General features: G+C 37.7%; 1 protein-coding gene across 37 annotated transcripts in view; it reads right to left on the reverse strand.

Moving 5' to 3' along the window:
- The window catches only part of RBFOX1 (RNA binding fox-1 homolog 1), a 919,785-nt gene that overhangs the window by 100,833 nt on the left and 795,093 nt on the right, over positions 1-23,859 (reverse strand). For all 37 annotated transcript variants that reach the window (XM_074885636.1, XM_074885649.1, XM_074885647.1 and 34 more), the window contains 2 exons: positions 4,072-4,215; positions 1,188-1,241 (listed from right to left, as the gene is read on the reverse strand). In XM_074885636.1, the coding sequence (XP_074741737.1) occupies positions 1,188-1,241; positions 4,072-4,215 (198 nt within the window). The remainder of the gene's footprint in view (positions 1-1,187; positions 1,242-4,071; positions 4,216-23,859) is intronic.

Here is a 23,859-nt window from a genome sequence, read left to right on the forward strand (position 1 = left end):
ACTATTGAATTTAATAATAATATATTTCAGCCAGAGTAGGAGATTCTGAGTCACTGAATTCCATACACTTTGGTTGTTTACAGAAAAAGTTGTAAATGTTCCAATAGGGTTTGGGCTGGCAGGCAAGGGTACTAATTAATGAATGTCAGAATAATTTTGGAATATAAACCAGGAAATTTCAGCTATTCTATTTAAAAAAAAAAAAAAAAAAGAAAAGGTGATGGCTTTAAGTTTAGAATATAAGTACAAACACATTAAGGGAAAAATTATCAGAAATAAAACATATCTGATTTAAGAGAGATTTATGATATATCTGATTCTTAAAACATGACAGATTACAGTATGTCTATAAAGGAAAAGAATTCCATTGCTAATAATAAATCATATATGAGAGTTACGTGAAGACTGAAACATTGGTGGATAAACATTCAAGTGTGTCTGACGTGGCAGGAAAAGGAAAAAGATATATATCATGCATATGACATACACATAAACTGTTATAAAGCAACTGATATCGTAGGTGGAGCATACTGGGCTAGAGTTTTGCACCAGGTAATGATGCTAATGTAATCATAGCCATTCTATCTTAAATATTGAATAAATGGAAGTATGCATTTAAGGCAAAGTAATTTTCAGAAAAAAAATGTTTGCAATACAATAAGAACTCTTTTAATCAAATAAATGTAAAAATAGATTGTTTTCAAAGGGTTGGTGTACTGAAGCTTTAACTAAAGAGGAAAACATCTGCACTTATATAATCTGGAACAATCACATATTTCCTCAGCTAATTACTAAAGAGGATAGTTATTAGGTATCATTATCATCTTTCATTTCAATAGAGGAAAAAATACCTGTAGTAATACAAACCTGCCTACAAATATCTGTAAGTATGGACTCATCTTATAAAATAAAAAATGTAATTACCATTGAAGAATAAAGACAGCAGAAATCAACGTTCCCATAAAAGAGATGACAGTTTGGAGTAGCTAAAATTACCCCCTTTAAAAGATATTAAATGAGTCCAATGATTTTTATGCTGCTTCGGAAACTGAATGACAGTTCAGAAGATATTTTCACTAACATAGAATTTCAGATGTTATTTTTTACAACAGTGCAGTTGTTTCCTTTTACTCATATAAATATTTGAAACAAATTAAAAAATTCCATGGGTGAATTAAACTGCTTACCTTTGAGCCTCGCTCATTAAAAATAATTTCAACATCTAAGATTTTACCAAATTGCTGCAAAGAAACAGAAAAGTTACATGAAAATAAGATAACTTCAACACTTATATATAGTACAAATGTTTGTTTCAGAAAATGGTGGACCCCATAAAAAAGGTAAAGAATATAAAATCAAGGTAGCCAAGCACCAAAAGAAGACACACTGAAGAGGAGCCAGATCAATACTACAACTAAATTGTACGTATCATTGCACTTGTCACTATCATTGCATATGTGCATTTATGAACCTTAAGTTCAGTGAAACCACCTGCCATGGAGGGAATCATCATTCAACTGTGATCACAGTGAAGTGAAAGCCCCAAATTTCTTTTTTTTCACTTTGTCTTTGCACATAGTAGGTTACTTCCTTGTGATCTATCCAGTCCAGCTGCCACCACCCTTTTTTTCATACGTAATATGCTACTGAGTTACTTTGCTTGGAGTGTAATAAACATTAGTAACAACACAGGATTAACATCTGCATGAACATTACCACCCCCCTGGTTATCCTTCCCTCTGAAGAACCTGTGTTTCAGAAGACTTTCTGCAGCTGCTTTCCAGGACAGGTCAAGCAGTTTGGTTACTTCTGCTTTACAGGGATAAGATTAAACCAGTTGGGAGTTTTGTTGCTCGCTTCAAGGAGAGAGGATTTCCCTCCACCCTTGCTGTAAAGGGATGACCATTACTCCCTAAGCAATTCTTGCTTACCACAGTATAATTTGGAAAACTAGAACGGATACTTGTTGGGGATTTTCCCCTGCTCAGAATTGTACTTTTATTATAATAGTAGTACTAACTGTTATTACTATTGACCTTACAATAGCACTCACAATCATCTAGGCATTGTTTTCACACACCAAACTTGACCACAGTTGCTATCCCAAAGAAAAAGGCTCTATTGGACTTGTCTTAGTAAGAGAATAAATGTGTGATTCAGGCAGTGTTTAGTTAGAACACTTTCTGATATGACACATTTTGTGATGTGACACTGTAATGCATCCGTGGGTCATTTCTGTTATTTCATGTCATTAACATGCAGTATGAATCAGTGTTAACACTGATAAGTGGCACAACATAGTAAACAAAAAGGCAGAAATTAGAGGCAGGCAAATGAGTAATCTAACACGAGTCCAAGGAACTGCAGAGGTGAGCCTATACTCCAGTCTCAAGCTATAATAAACAACTACAGGCCAGAAAGGACAGTATTCTTTCTCTAGCTTATTAAAGTGTTTCAAATTGGTTATGAAAAATGAACCATCATTTGTTATCCCTTGGCTTATGTTATGTTCTTGCATTCACCATCTAATCAATGCTTTAAGTGTGACTTTAGCATATAAGCAGACATTGACTTGATGTTTAAACAGTTCTCCTCTGCTGTATTTGTATCCATGTAAAAAGATCATCTGCTATGTGTGTAACATGGTCAAGATGCAGCATTACCATGTTTCATACCAGATATTTCAGCTCACACTTGCAGGAATTTATTTTTCTATCAATTCAGAAACTAAGTTTACTGTTACCAAGTCATTCTAAAGCTGGAAAACTCTATCCGTTCTCCAGTGTTAGTCTTTTGAGACCTAAAAGTTAGAAATACTGAAAAGAAATGTAGTTTTTATTCACTTATAAATTACTACAATCCCTCAAAAAAAAAATCCTTTCATTTAATGTACTGTCAAATAAAATCCATCTATTTTCAGTGGTTTGTTTAATTTAAATAAATTTGCATATTTTTCTCTAGAGGGTTAATTATTATGCCTTCTGCTATTTTGCTGATGAGCTGTAAGCTGCATTTAGGAGAGGTTACTGGTAGCAAGTCAGATACAGCAAAACAGTCACTCTCATTTCCCAATCCTATACCAGGGTTCTTTTTGCAGTGACTGTTTCCTTCACTTCACAGAAATAAATACTGAAAAACATAATGTCTTAGCTCACATACAAAGATACTAGAAGAACTTAAAAATCTGAACTGAACATGAAAGATGGAGAGAAGTATAGTGCCATGAAGTACTTGATGCTGCACTGTATAACAAACTGTAACGCAGAAGGGAATTAAGTTTTAGTGTGTCAGAAATAAGAAAGCAAGAGTAACACAAATACTTAAGAGTACTGACTTGGAAAAGGAAAAGCTGGGTTCTAATAGCTGATCAAGTACTATTTCTAGATTTTATTTAGTGTCATTTCAAAATAAACCTAAGATTTCTTGGAGCAGGGAGGAGAAAGCCAGTCTAACCTCTCATGGTTATGAGCCAAGAATTGATGGCACATATGAGATGTCTGAAACACAGCCAACACACTTGAAGGTAGCTAATGGCCTGGGCAAAAGCAAAAATTGAGAGACTTACTGAAAAATACTGGCAAAAACTTTAGAACCTTATAGACCTATAATACCTGTGGGGATGGGTGAGGATTCCCACTTCTGGACTTCCCGCTTAAATTCAGTCCGTGTCTTACGTCTATAGATTCGGGTCCCTTGCCCGTGAGGTCAAGCATTGACTATTTTATATCATGCTCTCCAAAATCAATAAATACAGGCATATAAATCCAGGTGTGAACAGCACGAATACAGATGCGTTTAGCTTTTTCTGAATACATATTTTAGCTTTTTCTGAATGTAATACAAAACAACACAACACAGAGAATACACCGATCTGTATCACATACAGTAGAATCAGCACAATTTCTTTTCCCAGATGTGACTGTCAAATCAGATGTTTAGTCATCAATAAACGAAATGAGAATCCTCACTGAAAGTGGTTAAACGGCCTAAATCAGAGATACTGCTCTCACTGTTGCCTATAACTATTGCAATGCAAATATAAAAAACCAGAAATAAATTGTGAGTACTTACACCAAACATTTGTCTAAGATCTGGATCCCGGAATCTGAATGGTATATTTGAGACGTGAAGCCGTTTTGGCTGTGATTTGTTTTCTGTGTTTTCAGAAGATTGTGTCTGTTGCTGGCCATCGGTCTGTGCTGCATCATCTGTCTGCTAAAAGGATAAAGCAAAATAAAGCACACTGTAAGTATTTCTGCCGTTTTTAATATAAAGTGGTGGGCTTAAATTCTCAAAAAAGATACTAAAATGAGTTATATCTGCTCAAAGGTACTAAAGAATACCAGGAGTTGAAATACATGAAAATCAAATCCATTTCTGTATCTGTCTCAACAGCATACGTTTTCAGTGATATTTTAATATGTATTTGGAATAAACTGAAGAATAGGAAGGAGATTATTATTTGTTAGTTTTCTTAGTTATTTTTAAATAATGAATACATATGTCTCCCTATATTGTAAGAGTGTTGAAACCCCTTTAACCTCCACCAGTGTTTGCCAATCTTGATGTCCAAATAAGTCTACTTGCAGAAGCAAGCTCTACATTTAATAGGATTGGTACTTTCATTCAGAGGCCACTGGGACTTCTACAGAGGAGGTAGGTAACACATCACATCCTAGTTGCCATTTCATAAGCAGTGCTGATGGGCACTAGAGGGTCATTTTGTCTAGATAGATGGTCACCATTATGGAAAAGGCCTTGAGTTGTGAAAGTGAACAGAAGTATAATTGGTGATGAAGGTTGCCTGACATAGAAGTGAGATCCAGAAACAAAGTTTTATAGATTTTCTTTCTCACCAAAGTAAGATCATACCATGGTACTTCTTACAGGGATACTGTTCCCTAGTTTTAAAACACTGCTTTATAATTGAAGGACATTGCTGTGTATTACTATTTAACAAAGAAACAATTATAAACCCCCAGAGAGATTAGGAAAAAACATAATGTCTTTCATCCGAAAAGTAAAAATAACCAATGCTGGTCTATCAGTATATTATAGAAATTTGTCATCTGTGTTCTTTAATCGTATCATACAGTGCCTAATTAATCACTGCACGTACAGCACACATTCACTCGAAAAAGATTTTGCATAGGTATGTATAAACAGCATAAGTTATTTTCTTTTGCTCTAGTAGAGGTGATCTGGAAGAAAAGAAGAGGAAAAAAAATAGTTGAATGAAACTACAAGGATTATCTTACAACTGCTATTCTATTTTCTCTGTCCTTCCTATTCCTTCTGACTATATTCATCTTCCAAGCATTCATTTTTCTCTTGTGTTCTAATGTCACAGTTCAGCTTGTCTTTCTGACTTTTTTTCATTGAAAAAAAAAAAAAAAAAAGAAGAAATCTCCCATTTCCTGCTGGTATCAAATTTCTTTTAGGAGACAACAGCCTAAGCAAAATAAAAATGGTTAAATAAAATAAACCTTACCACACAGTTTTAGTACCAACAAGCCTGTTAAGGAGGAAGTGAAAGAACTCATCAGAATACATCATTTACATCAGCAATAACTATATGTAAATTTAATTCTAGCAAGATAAAATTCAACATCATCTTCCCCAGTAAATGCAAATGTTCTCGATTTCTAAGTACAAACATCTACAATTTCCTGTACGGCCTATACTTCTGTGCTAAGAACATTTTACAAGTAAAGTTGCTTATAATTTCTGCAGAAGCATCAGTTCATCAGCAGGGTCTACATTTGATGGGATGTGATGATACTTATACGCAAACTTTTGCGTGCACTAGAGAAGGATTTTCAAGTGACCCAAAGAAGGCACTGGGAACAGCTCAAGTGTAACCCTAAAACTGAGTCAGTGCCACCACATCTCTTCATCTGCTACTCCCTGAACTCATAGGCAGGGTCCCACAAAGTAAACAGTTCATCTTTACAAATTTCTAGTGATTTAAATACTAAACATTGTATACAGCTGTTAAGAGACAGAAACATGTTCCATGCTAATCTCTTGCTACCTAAAACCAACTCAAAAATTCAAAATTCAGATTTTAGGCAACTGTTCCATCCATAGACACACAGAGATTACTTTCTACCTTCAGGCCTTAAAAGGAGAGAAATATGAAGGGAATTTGGGATAGGAGAGCAGGTGGGGGATAAGGAACTGGAAACTCTTGAAATACAACACTACAGAAGAATTTAATGTCGATTAGATTAATCGGAAGAGAATTCAAGAATTCTGAAGGTGCTGTTTAGCTTCAGGAACAAACGGTGCCCCAGGAAGAAATTATATAATCAGCGTACTGTATAAATGCAAATTGGAGAAAGTAATTTCTGTTCATTGTATTAATATAAATGATGAGAAACAAGGAGTAGGAGGGTTGAACCATGCACTATTAGCATACCAAAACATTAGGAGCAAATTCTGTATGAGGAAGCTGAACAGATATATTGCCCACAAAAAGCCAGTGAGGTTTCTGAAGATGATGCAAAAATGGAGCTACAAATTATGGGTGAAGTGGGTAAATCCAGGTACTGTTATTTTCTTTCTTTTTTATTTTACCATTTGTGTTTACAGAAGCCTGAAATTTACAGTTTCAGCAAAGAATGACTTAGAGTTCAGGCAGTGAGGACTGAAAACCAGAAAATTCAGGAAGTCACTGTCATCAAAGATTCATACCTGTAAATGCCCTTAAAGAAGTCTATGGTAGAATTAACAGAGCTAAACCATTTAAAATGTATTCAAAGGCTTGACAATATAACAGTCTCTTTACAAAGCATATTATCATCCAGAAATCTACGGATGTGCCTAGGAGATCTGGAGAAGGATAACTACAAATTGAAATTGGAATGTGAAGCTTATATCAAAATTTCCAAGTAACACCAAGGAGGTAAAATACACATAGGACAGGCTGGATTTTGCAAAATCCCATAAAGGAAAGTTTCAAAGCCCTGTGGACTCTAAGAGCTATAATGCAATTTACTTTACACATAAATAATACATTTCAAGATAATATTTTCATTGCTAGAGGATCTAAAGACCGGTGTTTGATATATCTTTAAAAATTAATTGAAGTTAGCTTATGACATTAGCCTCGCTACATCCCTGAAGTCTGTATGCAATCAGTACAATCCTGATCTATTACAGGTTTGGTCTCTTTCAATACCCTCTCCTGACTCAATCAAGCAAATTGGTATGCTTTATGCAAACCAAATAAATAAATAGCCCTCCTAAGCCTTATTATTGAACAGAAATTACATAGAAGGGAGTATAGCCTGTGTGTTTTTCCACATATAACCTGATTTTTTTTTAGTAGAAAGCTGTATCAGAGTTAGCATCACATATCAAAGTCATGAATTTAACTTTGTGAAGAGATCACAATTCATAAACCAACTACCCAACATTTTACCATTGGAACTATCTGCTATCTGGTGGTTCTTGCTTCTCCTTGTGTGTGTACTGGGTTTTTTCCTGTAGAAGGTGGCAATGTAAATTCATATACAACTTGTAATCCATTATAATCTTCTTTACAGAACTGCTCTCTAACCAGTGATTTTTCATGCTGTATTTGTGAAGTTTGTTATTGCTGTGTAAACACCTTGCATTTGATGTTTTCGAACAGCATCTTATTTTTCCAGACAATACCTACAATTTATCAAGATTATTTTGAATTCCAATCCTGTCCTGCAATGTACTTGCAGTCCTTCACAGCTTGGTATTGTTGCAAATTTAATAAGTCTACACTCTCTTCCATCATTTGGATCATTAATGAAAATATTGAAAAACACGAGTCACCACAAATCCCTGCAGAGCTCCTTTTAATAAATCTTCTCGTTTTGATAGTGAGCTACTTCTTAAACACAGTTTCTTGTTTTCCACCCAGCCTATTGTAGTTGCATGTTTACTATATTTCCCAGCTTGCTTAAAAGCATGTCTTCTGTGAAAGTGTCAAAGCCTTATGAAAAGCAAAATATAACATTCAAGGCTTTTCCTTTCTCCACAAGGCCACTGTAGAAGTAAAAGGCTGTATCTTTTTGACAAATCCACGCTGATGGCTATTCTACTTGTACTTTCAGGTGTTAAAAAATGCAGTGTGCATTTACTTGTCCCAGTATTTTCCCAGGACTGAAACTCTGATGACAACACATCCCTTTAGCCTACATAACCAACACTTTCCTCTCCCTCCTCTTTAAAACCTGGCAGTACGTCTACCACACTCCAGTTCTCCAGTACCTCTACTCATTCTCCACAAGGTAGCAGACAGACACTAATGGCTCCAAAATATTATCAGTTCAATCTTTAAATACTTTGGAATACTTTAGAAACACTTAACTGACAAAAAGCCACCATACCTAACTTACCTGAATATCCTTTAATTGGTTTTTTTCCTCTTTGAGACTGACAACTTTTTCTAACAGTTGGGAAATTACTGTAATAATCACCTGGCTGAGGCTGACTTCTACAGTGAGGAATCATGCAAAGAAGAAAGGTTCTCTTGCTCTTCTTCCCAGGACTGCATTTCACAGTCACTTTCAAAGATTCCCTCTAGCCCAGCATTAACTATCAGTTTCTCTGTCCTGGCTCGAATGCCCTCCAGAAGAACCTCTCTCCTGGTTGCCTTTTGTACATTCAGCTGCAGAACTTGTAACCAACATATTCCAGTGGTCATGTCAACTGGCAGTCTGGCTGCAGAAAGCATCAAATCACTTGATATCCCTATTATTCATGAGTTTAGTACTGTACCTCCGGTTGCCTACTAAAGATCTCATCCACCGAATCTTACTAGCTGGATATCTATGATAATTTTCAGAACAAAGAGGTCTTTTTTTCATCTAATAGTTCTCCAGGAGCCTTTAAGGGTCTCTCTTCTACAATTGTGACCTTGGATAAGGCCCGCCCTTAAGTTAGAAGGGAACAATTCCTTTCTTGTCTGTTCTTCCTAATCAATATTCACAACTTTATTTTCAACAGCATATAGTTGTTGCAGGTATGAATTTTCAATACAATTTTGATTGCTGTCACTTTATGTCCTTCTACTGTCCATTGGTCACAACAGCATCATGTGAGTACAACGTGGTCCAGTGTGGTCACAATGTACAGAGCAGGTGTTGACACTACAATGTTTGTCACAGGGCATCAGTAAATACCCCCAAACAGACTGCTTCCATTTACAAAGCCTGAGGTATGGAATTTCTATGAGACTGTAAAGTTCCTAAACATTTCTAGAACGCTACATCATGCTTCATAACCGTTAAACCTATTAAATAAATAAATAATTTTTTAAAAAAGCAGTTCAAATAATTTTAAAAGAAGCTGTTTTTCTAAACAGGTAAAGCTATGAATGCACTGGGAGCTGAAAGCACTGGTAATACAGACCCTTAGCGCTATAAGAAATCAACGGTAACTGCAGGTTCTCTGCACCCTTGAAAATTACTACAGATTGGCTCGTTTCCTATGCATGTCGGTCAGCACTCTATCAGGCTACTTGGTAGCTCTGAGGTTTAAGATCTCATTTGTCATCTTCACCGAAAGGTCATTTCCACTGATTTGCTACATGACTTTTTTTTTTGGTTCCACTGAGAATGTATTTCTGATTTAAAAAGACCTAATAAACAGCTACATATTTTAGCAGATTATTGATGAGTATTGCCTGGAGGAGATCAAAGAATGAAAACTTTGGCATCCCATTGACTATAAAATGACAGACACTGCTACAAAATCTTATTTATGGAAAAACAATTTGCTATGGATATTTATTAATACACAACTGCACACAACTGCAGTTTCCAGCAGCATTTTATGTCATAAATGTTAAAATAAGTTGCTGAAACTTGAAACCTTTAATGACTGTTGATTGCATCTGCAGGCACTTCATACAGAATTGAGATGCTCAATTTTCCATAATAATTTCTAACTCAATCGATATATATGAGCTAAACAAGTTTAATCTTGGTGAAATTTAATTTAGGTATGGACAACATTCAGAGAAAATCATGTGAGGCATGCCTACATCTCTACCCAGAAATATGTCTTCATATGTCAATTTATCATTTCAGAGAATAAATATTACTCTCTAAGACCCTATGTCATGCTATTATTATTCTTTGATAGTTCTCTTTATAGTTCACTTTTCTCTGGACCTTTGTCAATCTTATTCAAGACATACATATCTCCATTTTAATAAAAATTATGTTTTGCATTGTTATCATCTCATAAATATTGAAGAGAAACTATTTAACGCAAAAAATGAGGATATATATCTATTCCCCTCAGAGAAACAAACATCCTGAAACTGACTTCTTGAGCTAGCTAATTTAAATGAAATAGATATGCTCATAATATTGCCTAAGTATAGAATCACATTAATATTTATCACTGAAATTATCAAATCAGCTACCAGAAGTGTGTGGAGGTGTAAACGATAATAGCAAAGATTTTAAGAAAACTAGTACTAAAATCAGCTGCCCTTGTATACGATGTTTCATTACAATATCTGAAGTCATTCTCTGCCAGTTCGAAACATAACTCAGGGGAAAAATGACACAGAAAGTCTTCGCTAGTCCGCATTCAGAAAACATTGTTACCAAAGCTAATGTAAGTTATATCTGATATAAAACTTCTCTTTGAGTCTCAGCTGTCTTCAATATTTATACATATTTTACAGGAATTTGTTTTTACTGATTTGCTCTTCTCTCTCTCTCTCTTTCAGTATATCACCACCTACAGCTGTCACACTCCTTGCCATTTCTGGTCAAATCACAGAGACTGCTTTCTGGTTCCTATTCCAGCACATATTTGCAATTATAAAATATTAAGGAATCTTAACATACAGTAGTCTTAAAACTTACAATGAAAGTTATAAATACAGAATAAAAAACCAGATGATCAAATTCTCACATAGAGAGAAATAAATTGAGATGAACTCCCTTTACTGCAGTGAGCTACTGAAGACTTAGGTGGTAGAATGAATTAAAATTGAAACCATTCTTATAGGTAAACAAACCCAAATCAAAGAGGGTGTTTTAGAAAATTATTTTTTATTTTGTGTAAAATACTTTCAGTATAAATATATGGTATACTTTTTAACCAAATCCATCATTAGGACAGTTAAAATAAAATCTATTGTTTTGTAAAGAATATCTTTACCAAAATACTAATTCTTTCTCTCCTTAACTCAGTTCCAGAAACAAAAATCTTATCTTCTTTAATAGATTTCACTCAAGTTCTTGAAAGATTTCACACTGAAATCAAGTTCTTAAAATAAATTAAAGCCACAATATATTTTTTTTGGCTAGCCCGGTTTTTCCACAGCTGTCACTATTACCAATGCTTCTGGTTTCACTGAGAGGAAGTTAAATGCAATGAAAAATGAGGAGTGCCAGTTATGTTGCAAGTTTTTAGAAGTTTAGTTGGTGAAAAAGTTCCTTCTAGCAACTGGCAATAGGCATGCATGATTCCTAACAAATTTTGTTTTGTAGTGATTACTCAAGTGGAGGTAGTGGCCCATGTGGTACTCCTGAAGCACCTCTGAGGAGTATATCTAGTCCTTTAAGAGCTGCTGCTCCTTTTGGGGCAAGTGAACCACAACACATCTTAGATCATTCCACCTCACAACCAAAGAACACACGACCCAGTGTGCTGCCTCAGGATCAACCTGCACTACAAACGTCTGATATCAGAAGAAACTACTGTAATTTCCAAAGAGTCGTAGTTTAACTGAAAAGAACCATTTTCTAAAAAATTTCAGCAAATAATTTTTTTCGTTTGACTTCGTAGCTTTTTCCCACCCAAGAATTTTAAAAATTTATAAAAGTGAAGAAAACTGCTAAACGAGATGTTGTTCTGGATAAAATAAATTTTAAAATTTCCTTTTTGGAGAAAATATTATCTCCCCCCACCATTTTTAAGACCTTTCTAATCCAAATTTGCAATATATTTCACCCAGAAATACATTCTTTAAGGGAAACAAATGGTACGCTTTTAAACCTTCATCCAGCTTTAATACAAACTCATTTCCCAGGTTACTCCTGACTGGACACAAGAGTGTCATCTCCCATCCTTAGCACCTGTGGCAAAGGCACCACATGCAATAAAACAGAATGTTCAGTGGACCTGAAATCTGAGAGGGCCTTGTGTACACTGTTTGGGCAGAAAAAACAATTCCATTCTCCTTCCCAGGGAATACAAATTTTCTGTATCCCTTTCCATCTATTACTGAAGACGGTTGGTCCTATAATGTTTCTTACACTGGAATTGTGTGCTTTTCCATTGACTAATCGCTTTCATTTTTGACAAAACAATGGTGGTGTAGACAAAGTCTTTCACCCTCAAACCCTGTTTTAGATGTAATGAAATGCTGTCACAGAATAGCTGTTTGCATGCCACTACAAAAAGAACACTGTCCTCAATCTCAGCCTTTAGAGAAAAAATGGAACATAAACAGTAGGAATGCCTAAAATTGAACTCAACCTATTATCTCTTCCTGGACAAACTGAAAATACATCGTACTAGAATAACCTGAAAAACCTTTACCAAGTCTTGACCATTCTTCTATAATCTGTAAACAAATACAAATCGATTGCATATTTTTCAAACGCACAACAAATCCAGAGGAAGAACAGCTTAATTCTAATAGGAATAACCCGTAAAATATTTACAGGAAGAAAAGAAAGAGAAGCAAAGCAATAGATTATTTTTAAAAATATATTCAATGGCAAACTTAGGTGCCACGCTGAGTTTCTCATGTATACGTACGTAAGGGTAAAGCTCTTTAGAATTTTAAATTTTAAAAAAATGCTCATTAAATTAAAAAAATATGTTCGAAACAGTGCCTGTTTTTCCTGCTGCACCAATCAAGTTATTTCTCTGAGAGAAAGAGCTTGTGAATGTCTTCTAGGCATTATTTGATTAAGTTGACAATATTATGTGAGCAATGGTTGAGTACCCACTGTGCTGTACTTTTGACCAAATTGATTTGTGTAATGAACACTTGCTCTATCTCTTCTCTAGCCTGAATAGGGCTCTTGATTTAACCAGTGGTGCTGGAAGCCAAGTGAATTTACAACCCCCACAGTCATTCTCTCTCAATCTGGAGAGAACAGCAGCAGCAGTACATGAGCAAGCATAATTCAATACATTGTGCTATAAGCGCAGAAAATAATATCAGAGAGCTCTGCAATATACCTGTTTGATTTGATTTGTAAACCTGATAAAAAAAGCAATCGAGAAAAGTTCAGCAGAAAAAATATATATGCGTCCTGAGCAAAAATATAACCATACTGAATGTGTACAAAGAACTGAAAAAATCATGCATAGTAAATCAACTTCATACTCTCCTTAGATAATATTGCACATTTTCCATTTAAAAAGGATCTAGATTCTGAAAAGTTACCTTTCCGTTAAAAAGTGTGCAAAGAGAATAATTTAAACCTGAGTTGGGGACTTTCTGAAAATACCGTTTCCCAAATTTGCTACGAACAGTGTACTGACAAATGCGATGGACTTGGATCTTTCCTATTTTCATAAGTAGACTGATTGATTAATTATGATACTAGTTTTGATAAATTTATGTTCTGGAAAGTCCCAGCCCTGCAATATGCTTCCCAGAAGCATAACAACATAGAGGAAAAGGACTTATCGATGCAGATACAGCTGTTTGTACCTAAATGTTTACACAAAGGTGTGCACATGAAAAATATTCTATCACTGTGCTTTTACAGCTGTGATAAACATCACCAGAAGTATCAGTGACTTTTCTTGTCAACTGCACCTCTGTTATCCTTTTCTCATGAGTAAAGGTCAATAGTAAAGTCTCATTGCTTTCAGGGTATTACAAGGTGAGATTATTTTTTCAAATTAGTTCTAAATATAAAAATATTCTTAGTATCTCACACTGTAGGGCATGCAGCTCATGCTGCATCAATTTATCCGCATAAGAATCAATTTCGTAAGACAATGTGCACTGTTCTTTGTTCTGATCTAGTGCAAAGTGCACATAGATGTGGGACTTGCCATTATGCACAAAGAAATGTAATAGTATAATCGTGACTGCATTTGATAATGTTGCTAAATTTCGAGCGTAACTGTGAATATTTGTACTCTAGGAATGCTTCATTTCAGAGACAGCGAGACTTAAACCCTGCAGGGGAAACCCTGATCCTCTTGTTTTCAGTGGTAAAATTCCCTTTTATTTCAGCTGGGTCAGAACTTCACCCCAATATTATACCCGCTTGACAAAATAATTTCACCATTCCCATTAGTTTCGCTCAATTTCCTAGATTACAAAAGGTATAATGTTCCTGTTTTCATATCCTTTACAAAAACATTTTACTATCCAAAGCACCAAATGAAAACAAACCAAAGCAATTTGTCAGCATACCTTAAGACAGTTCTGAAAAGAAACATGTGGAGCAGCCAAGTCCCTGTTCTGGGAGGCCATCCTGTCCTGTCTCTAAAGCACTGAGCTATCACACTGGCTACTGTCCAGTCAGTGCATAAGAGCAGTCCGCTCTTCCATTTCACTACTGCAAAAGTATGTTAAGATGTTCAATTGTGCCTATTATTATTACTAAAATACATCCTTCAAAGTTGAGATGAAATGTGAGACACATACACTTAGCTTGCAAACTGTACGACTTTTCGGTGACCCAAGTGATGAAACTGGACTGATCATCTAGCCTGATTCTTTTGTACAGGCAGAATAGATTTATTCATTACATTGTGTTTCACAAGAAAGCAAATGCTTCATGTAGAATGGCATTTAGAAACAAAGGCAAAAAAAAAAAAGTGGCTGCTCTCCTATATGAGCTCGTCCAAAATTCTAACAACTTAATGGAAGTATTTCATAGAATCATAGAATGGGTTGGGTTGGAAGGGACCTTAAAGATCATCTAGTTCCAGCCCCCCTGGCATGGGCAGGGACACCTTCCACTGACCAGGTTGCTCAAAGCCCCGTCCAACCTGGCCTTGAACCCTTCCAGGGAGGGGGCAGCCACAGCCTCTCTGGGCAACATGTTCCAGTGCCTCACCACCCTCACAGGGAAGAATTTCTTCCTTCTATCTAATCTAAATCTCCCCTCTTTCAGTTTAAAACCGTTACCCCTCATCCTATCCCTACACTCCCTGATCAAGAGTCCCTCACCACCTTTCCTGTAGCCCCCTTTAAGTACTGGGAGGCCACTATAAGGTCTCCCTGGAGCCCTCTCTTCTCCAGGTTGAACCCCCCCAACTCTCTCAGCCTGTCCTCATAAGGGAGGTGCTCCAGCCTCCAATAATTTTTGTGGCCTCCTCTGGACCCACTTGAGCAGGTCCATGTCTGTCTTATGCTGGTGGCCCAAGAGCCGGACACAGCACTGCAGGGGGGGGTGTCTCACAAGAGCAGAGCAGAGGAGAATCACAGAATCATCTAGGTTGGAAAAGACCTTAAAGATCATCCAGCCCAACCATGAACCTCACACTGACTGTTCTCAACTCCACCAGATCCCTCAGCGCTGGGTCAACCCGACTCTTCAACACCTCCAGGGATGGGGACTCCACCCCTGCCCTGGGCAGCCCATTCCAACGCCCAGCAACCCCTTCTGGAAAGAAATACTTCCTAAGAGCCAGTCTAAACTTGCCCTGGTGCAACTTGAGGCCATTATTTCTTACCCTATCACTTGTTACTTGGTTAAAGAGACTCATCCCCAGCTCTCTGCAACCTCCTTTCAGGTAGCTGTAGAGGGCGATGAGGTCTCCCCTCAGCCTCCTCTTCTCCAGACTAAACCCCCCCAGTTCCCTCAGCCGCTCCTCGTACGACATGTGCTCCAGACCCTGCACCAGCTTCGTTGCCCTTCTTTGGACACGCTCGAGTCATTCAATGTCCTTTTTGTAGTGAGGGACCCAAAACTGAACACAGTAATCGAGGTGCAGCCTCACCAGTGCCGAGTACAGGGGTAAGATCCCTTCCCTGTCCCTGCTGGCCACACTATTTCTGATACAAGCCAGGATGCCATTGGCCTTCTTGGCCACCTGGGCACACTGCTGGCTCATGTTCAGCCGGCTGTCAGTCAGCAACCCCTGGTCCCTCTCTGACTGGCAGCTCTCCAGCCACTCCTCCCCGAGCCTGTAGCGCTGCTGGGGGTTGTTGTGGCCCAAGTGTCACACCCGGCATTTGGCCTTATTGAAGCTCCTGCAGTTGGCCTCAGCCCATCGCTCCAGCCTGTCCAGGTCTCTCTGCAGAGCCTCCCTACCCTCGAGCCGATCAACACTCCCACCCAGCTTGGTGTCACCTGCAAACTTACTGAGGGTGCACTCGATCCCCTCGTCTAGATCATCAATAAGGATGTTAAACAGGAGTGGTCCCAAAACCGAGCCCTGGGGGACACCACTCGTGACCGGCCGCCAACCGGATTTAACTCCATTCGCGACAACTCTTTGGGCCCGGCCATCCAACCAGTTTTTTACCCAGCAAAGCGTGTGCCCATCCAAGTCATGAGCAGCCAGTTTTGCCAGGAGAATGCTGTGGGAAACAGTGTCAAGGGCCTTACTGAAGTCAAGGTAGGCAACATCCACAGCCTTTCCCTCATCCAATAAGCGGGTCGCCCTCTCGTAGAAGGAGATCAGGTTTGTCAAGCAGGAAATGCCCTCCCTCGACCTGCTGACCACACTTCTCTTGATGCAGCCCAGGACACGGGTGGCTTTCTGGGCTGTGAGCACACATTGCTGGCTCACAGTGTGTTTTCCATTCACTAACACCCCCAAGTCCTTCTCCTCGGGGCTGCTCTCCATCCACTCCTCGCCCAGCCTGTATTTATGCTTGGGATTGCCCTGACCCATGGGCAGGACCTTGCACTTGGCCTTGTTGAACTCCATGAGGTTTGCACAGGCCACCACTCCAGCCTGTCCAGGTCCCTCTGGATGGCACATCCCTCCAGCGTGTCGGCCATACCACACAGCTTGGTGTCATGGGCAAAATTGTTGAAGGTGCCTCAATTCCACTGTCCATGTCTCCAACAAATGCCTTAAATAAGTTTCATATCAGACAAGAAAGCCCACCTTTCTTTTCTCCCAAACATAGGGGACCAGCATAGCCCCTACACAATTGCAGTTCTGCACGTCTCATATTACATTCAATATAAGTGCATGTAGTCTGAGCAGTAATGGAGTCTGACAACAAAGCTTTAAAGAGGCAGTAAGAACGATGATCAACGACATGTCCATACGGCAACTCAGCCAATCACCGATAGCAAACACTGGATCATAAGAGATGCCACGTCTTCGGTGGGCTGCCAGGGACACTTGGTGTCTGGGTCATTTGGCAGCAACAGCCACTTGTGGAAATGCCTTTTGAATGTGAGCAAGAGTCACGCCACCCCTTGACTCCACCAGCAGCAGTGTGATTTAAGAGAGTCGTACCTTACAGGAATAGCACAGACAGCTCTCTGCCTACACTGCTGCTGTCGGTCAGAGGCGGGGTGTCAGCAGTCTGTCTACACTGCCAATACTGGTCAAGGGGCAGGGTGTCAGGAGACAGGGTGTCAGCGCACCTTTTTTAAGCGAGAAGAGACAACCACCTCCCCTCTGGAATATTTCATGTTGGAGGTCCTTGATCAGTCAGATGAATATAATTTACTACCAGGAAGACTACGTAAAGAGGTTGACTCTGACTGGGACATTTGTTTCAGATATACTGCAACACACAAGCATACCCCAGCAGAGTCCCTTAATCCAATTTACAGACAAATGAAAAAGAACCTGAATAATTTTGTGCTTTGCTTCAGCAGTTTCTATGGTTCCTGCTATTGAACATGCTTTGGGGCTTCAGCGTACTGGGTATTGTTCCAGGTTGAAGACTTTAAAGCAGTACTGATTATTTCTTTCATTTCTAGATGGATGCATTCTGGATGCTGATACCACAGGCTACAAGAAAGTACTGCTATTATTGTGATAGCTTATGCATAGAAAGCTAGCAGCCTAAATAAGAGATCATTAATTTTGAGGACAGATAGGAGCAATAAGATAGGTTTCTTAAGCTTCTGGTACTGCAGGGCAACCAAAAAGTTATTAATTACTTGGCTACATTAATTATTTCCCCAATCTATCTTCCTTAACGATATGGAATACATAGTGCCTTAAGTTGCCATTGCTGGCTCATCATTTTTCTTCTAAAATAGTCAGCAGGATATCAGGGAATAGCACATCAATCATGTTTGGACTGGAACCACCAGAAATCATAAATGTTTTGGATTCTAAACCTATTGTCTTGAAACTCAGGCAAAATTTGCAGGTATAAAGAGCAGGTATTATTTTTAAAAGAATATTCATAATAGGTTTTAATAAGGTTTTGAGTAACTAAGCAGTTGCCAAGTTCGGTAAAGGACATACAACTGAAATTGGTGAAGGAATTATAGTAGGTTGCCTTAATGTATTATTTATTGTTTGCATAGATTCAGTAACTATTTCTGACTACCTACTGATCCCATTCATGAATGTCACAACAACAATTAACAAAACCATTCTCTAAGCAGCTGCATCCTGGCTCCATTAGCCAAGAAGGAAATGCATACAGTCTACGCACACTTTCAGTAGTTCATTCTACATTTACAAAAACTGATTATTGTGATATTTTCGTAAGATAATTTAAAAATAAATTCCTTGGGTTTATCTTTAAAAAAAATGAAGCGGACATACTAGGAAACATTTTACTGGTCAAAGGACAAAAACATTAATTTAATTGAAATGAAATATCTTAAGCAGTGATATACAGACACAAAGAAATATTCAATTAATTTTGTTATTCCTCTTTCATCTGTTAGTCAGAAGACTATTATTTCTGATGTAATTCTTGTTGCTCTTTCAAAGGACTTCGACAGCAGAAATGAAGTGTTTAAAAAAACCTTTGTTTCAATACTTGAAAGACTCACATAAAATCTGGACAGGCAACAAATGAAAACGTATCAAAAAAATACCATGAAAATAAATATAGAAATCTTGATTAGAGTTGATTAAAGGTATTTTATCATTTGAATGGGAGCTCTAACTTCACATCACACAAGCTTGTTCAATAAACCCATCAAAGTATTACAAGAACAAAAAGCTACCAGTATCCTCAGCACTAAAAAATGACTTGCTCATGTCATTTCTGCCAACAAATTACTCAGCACACTTACAGCCTGAATTTACCTCTGTTATTTCTCTCACAATGGAGCTTGTTTCCTCTTGCGTGCCTAAAAAGAAACATAATGCTAAGGGTGTCATTTCACATTCAGGTAAAGCCTCAAAGACACACCCGTCACAAAGTCCTGCCTTTCATACCACGTTGGGAGTCAGGTTCCTTCCACCCAGCCTTGTGTTTACTCCAGCGCTTGTACAGATGAGTGTTGGTTCAGAGCCACTGATCCAACTGGAAGCTTACACTTCATAAAATGAGTCTGTGAGCTGATGCAATTCACAACTGAAGAAAGGGAGATAAATATGTAGATGATGTTGGGTAAGAGAAAGCTGGAGGACAGGCCTATTCCTTTCTATGGCAGCACAGCCTTAGGTCACCTTAAGTCAGTTTGGAAACTGCCACTTATCCCGACCACGTTATATAAAACAGGAGTTGAAATGCTTCCTCTGAAAGTGTTAATGAGGAATGGATATGAAATGTTTTAAATATCCAAACATACAGATCTGCCAAGTACCAGTAAGTAACAAAGTTTCAGTGAAGAGAAGCAAAACAGATGAAAAAATATAGAAATGTTTTGTAAAGCTTACAGGTAAATATGGCTAATAGAAGAAGGTGTTTTAGAACTATTATAACTAAATCACACTTTGAAAGGCAATCACACACTGGCAATGAATCAGGACACTGCTCTTGAGACCAAGACTTTCTGACTGATGCAAAGTTTGTGGCAATAACTTTGTTACTGAAAATCCACTCATTCTCCCTAAATAAGTTCTCCTATCCAACTCAGTTATTACCTTAATATACGAGGAACTTATTCACAAAACAACATAACTCAATACACAGGAAGGCGACTGTACTTTTACCTGTGGTAATTCATTCATGCACAAGCATCACTCTTATAAAATTGAATGAGATTCTTTTCTTAAATGTTCTTGCAAGTAATATCCCTCATAAGTCAACATTATAAAAGGCTGCAATGCTGCAATAAAGATTAAATTTTTGTTCTGGCAACAGGCTCTATCTGGACAAAAATATCTTTTGAAGTCTGTGACTACAATGCTGTGACATTTAACGATATCTGTCCAAAGGAAAAATAATTTATGAAATCCTATGCTACACAGCTTCAAAGGACATTACTTTCTTTAAAAGAAAAGGAAGAAGTGTCTTTAGATGGAACATTTGCAGGTTTGGCTATTAAGAGTTGTTTAGAAAGCAATGTTTACCCTCAGCTGGAATCAATGTACTCTAGTTTTTGGAATTCCCCCCCCCTGAACTAGACTTGTCATGCATGTAAAGTCCCTTTTTGTAAGAGTTGTGTTGACACAACCAACTGCAGAGTGAACTTGTGAGAGCAGAGTTTCATGCTGAGAGAGAATGGTTGATTGCTATAGTGCAAGCTCATGAAAAGAAAGAAAATGTGACAGAATGATAAAAGCTTTTTCACTGTTTGACCCCTCACCTATTCCTGAATTTCTGCTGTGACTTTTCATTTGCTCACTTGCATGTCTTAGCCCAAGGAGACAATTCTTGAACTCTCTGAAACACAGAGGAATTTGAGGGTTCTCCATGTCACAAACGCACACTTTCTAAATCACATTGCTCTTTTTATACCCAGGTATAAACGAACTTAACAAACACCAGTTCAGCTCCTAGGCAGAATAGTAATTTTTCAAACTTAGTTTACCGCCATTCCATGAAAAAATAGCTGGATTTATTTTTCTTATTGGTTATGTTTGGTACCCTCCTATCTGAGCATGTTGCAAACAAATGCAAGCAGCATTTCAGAAGAGATACAATGTTTTGAATGGAAAAGCCTTTCTGTGCCTGCCATTCTCTGATGCCATCCTTGCTATAGAACACTAGGATGCACTATCACTGTCAATAGAACGTGCCTGAAGTTTTCCACTAGCCCAACCAAAGACAGAAAAGTCCACGACATGAAACATTATGCTTTACATAAACCAGAAGCAGACTTTCTCATCCTTCTTTTCAAGCTCATCCAACACTTTTCCTTCATTAATGTGGAAGATGATTTAAACAGTTAGAACAAATCCCTTCTTCCACTTAAAAAAAAAAAAAAAAAAGGAAAAATCTAAAGGGTACTGAATGGTTCAGTGAATTTGCAAAGGGTTTAAATCACCAGTTCCAATCTAGATGTGAATGCTAATCTTATGATGAATTCTGCTTGATCATATGAATGCTGCTTGTTACAGAGCTTCACCAATGCAGCATCTACTGCAGAATTGGGCAACAACTTTGATTACCGATACTCAAGTTTAGGGAAACATCTACTGAAGAAGCAGAAACAGAACTCAAATCCCCCCCAAATCAGGCCTTCCCTTCCTGGAAAAGTTCTCATGAAAGAGGGCAAAGAAATTCCCTAATAGCAACCCCTAAATCAGGAGAGTTGGCACTAAGAGTTTAAAGCTATTTCCTATCCTTCCCTATTTCTCACAAGAAGCTTGCCAACAGACTTCTGCCCTTGTTTGTCCTCAAGCACAGCAACCAGAAATTCCTCAGTCAAGACATACCTGTTTTCATTCAACATCTATATGGAAAAGCCATTAGCCATAATAGTCTCAAACAGTTTTGCTATCTATAGTTCACTTCAGGAATCAGTACAGGATGTTACAGCCACGCTCCCTCAGCCATTACTACAGAGTTTCACCTTCTCTTGAATTCTCAGAAATGGGACTCAGTCTAGTAATGTTGTTTGCACATGAAACAAAGCTGGGTGGAGTGACTGACACACCAGAGGGTTGTGCTGTCATGCAGAGGGACCTCAACAAACTATAGAAATAGTCCAAGAGGAACCTCAGGAAGTTCAACAAAGGGAGTACAAAGTCGTGCACTTGGGGAGGAACAACCCCATGCACAGGGGAGTGACTGGCTGAAAAGCAGCTCTGCAGAAAAAGACATGGGAGTCCTGGAAAACAAATGGAATATGAGTCAGCAGTGTGCGAGGGACTGGAGTATCTGACAGACAAGGAGAGAATGAGAGCTGGGACTGTTCAGACTGGAAAAGAGAAGGGAAAAAAATCTTAATTTGAATGGGTTAAAATTTCCTTCTTGACAGAAATTAGTGCTCTTGTGCTCTGCAAATTATGTACATAAATGAGTTTTATTCTTACATAACACACTGTTTCTCCTTTTCTGAGTCATAGTTGCTCACTTCACTCAGTATGCTTTTGTTTTTAAATTAACAGTACAGCATTAAGTGGATTCCTTTACTTTGAACACTGTCATCAACAATAAAGTTTCTGCAGACCAAATTTATGCCCTCCAATTCAATGATGTAAATCCACTTTCTTTTGATTATTCTTCATTTGCACCTGTGTCCAGCCTCAAAGTATTGAGAATGCTGCTCAAATTTACCTGACTTGGTTCACAAATCTGTTGCAGCTGTATATGAAGAAAAAGAATACACCATGTAGTCTCTAAGCTACATCACTTCCGAAAAAACTAATTTATTAACTGAACAAAATACCTGCTATCGATATCATCGATGCTTTAATAATGTAATACAATAATGATATGAAGTTACTTTTCAAACAGAACTTTAGTCTAAACAAGTGACAAAAAAAACAGTTTAGTTGTTATTATATGAAACAACACACACCCCAAAAAATTATAAAATAGCAACAGCTCTGAATTCCTCATTGCAATTATCTGGGCCGCTCTTGCATTCTCTGCACACACTATTTCTTCTGAAAAAGTATTGTTTCAAATACCAGGCTTCACAAATGGAATCATGCAAATGGTTATCCTGATCTAGTATCTGATACTTCAAAATATGTAAGAAAACCTCTAGAAAGGCATCTATTCAGCAAAGCTTACCCCTCAAAAAGAAGTACTCTCCATTACCCCAACCAGGAATATGATCCTTCTGAAATATGCCAGGATTACTTCTTAAAATATTCTGTATATCCTTTTCTAAGTACATGTGGGGTTATTATTCGGGTAATTCCTATTTGGTTTTATGATACATATATTTATGCATTTATAAAGACATGGCTTTTCATTCCTTTCTCCACCATATACGCTAAACATATGTTATTTCATAAAAGTACTTAATTGTCTTGGAACGCAAGGCCTCTGCCATACTCTTTAACTATATCTGTTAGGGGGTCTTGCATGCATTGCATTAAAAAAATTATTTACCAAAAAATCAAATCAGGAAGTCCATTTTTCTTCTTCTACTGTCATGCTTAGTGCTTCATGAAAATCCTCACAATACTAAAAAGTGGTCAGTATTTATACAGCTCCACAAGGATCTTGCAGGAATATTACATATGTACTAAGCGTGCCCAGATACTTTCTGAGGTATACAAAACATCCCATACACACTGAGAACCATGTTTTCAATGACTGCACAAAAGAGAAACAAGCTCTTAGAAAAATGAAGCCTTCACACCTTTGCTTGAAATTGCAAAAATAAACATTATGTAAGCACACTGCTGGCAAATGACAACTGTACATCATTTTTTCCCATCCATGTTCTACAACATGTAACAGCTGATGGCCATAACCCAAATAACCGAGACATTCTTCAGAGAGGAAGGAATAACATGCTACAGGAAGGCACTCCAGCATAATCACTTTCCTCATTGTGCATTGATTTACATAGTTAGACTATTTTCCCTTTAAATCTTGCTTGTTTATCTGAGTCCCATATTCTCCTCTTGTACAATATC

The sequence above is a fragment of the Strix uralensis genome, chromosome 16 (genome assembly GCF_047716275.1).
Source record: "Strix uralensis isolate ZFMK-TIS-50842 chromosome 16, bStrUra1, whole genome shotgun sequence".
NCBI lineage: Eukaryota > Metazoa > Chordata > Aves > Strigiformes > Strigidae > Strix > Strix uralensis.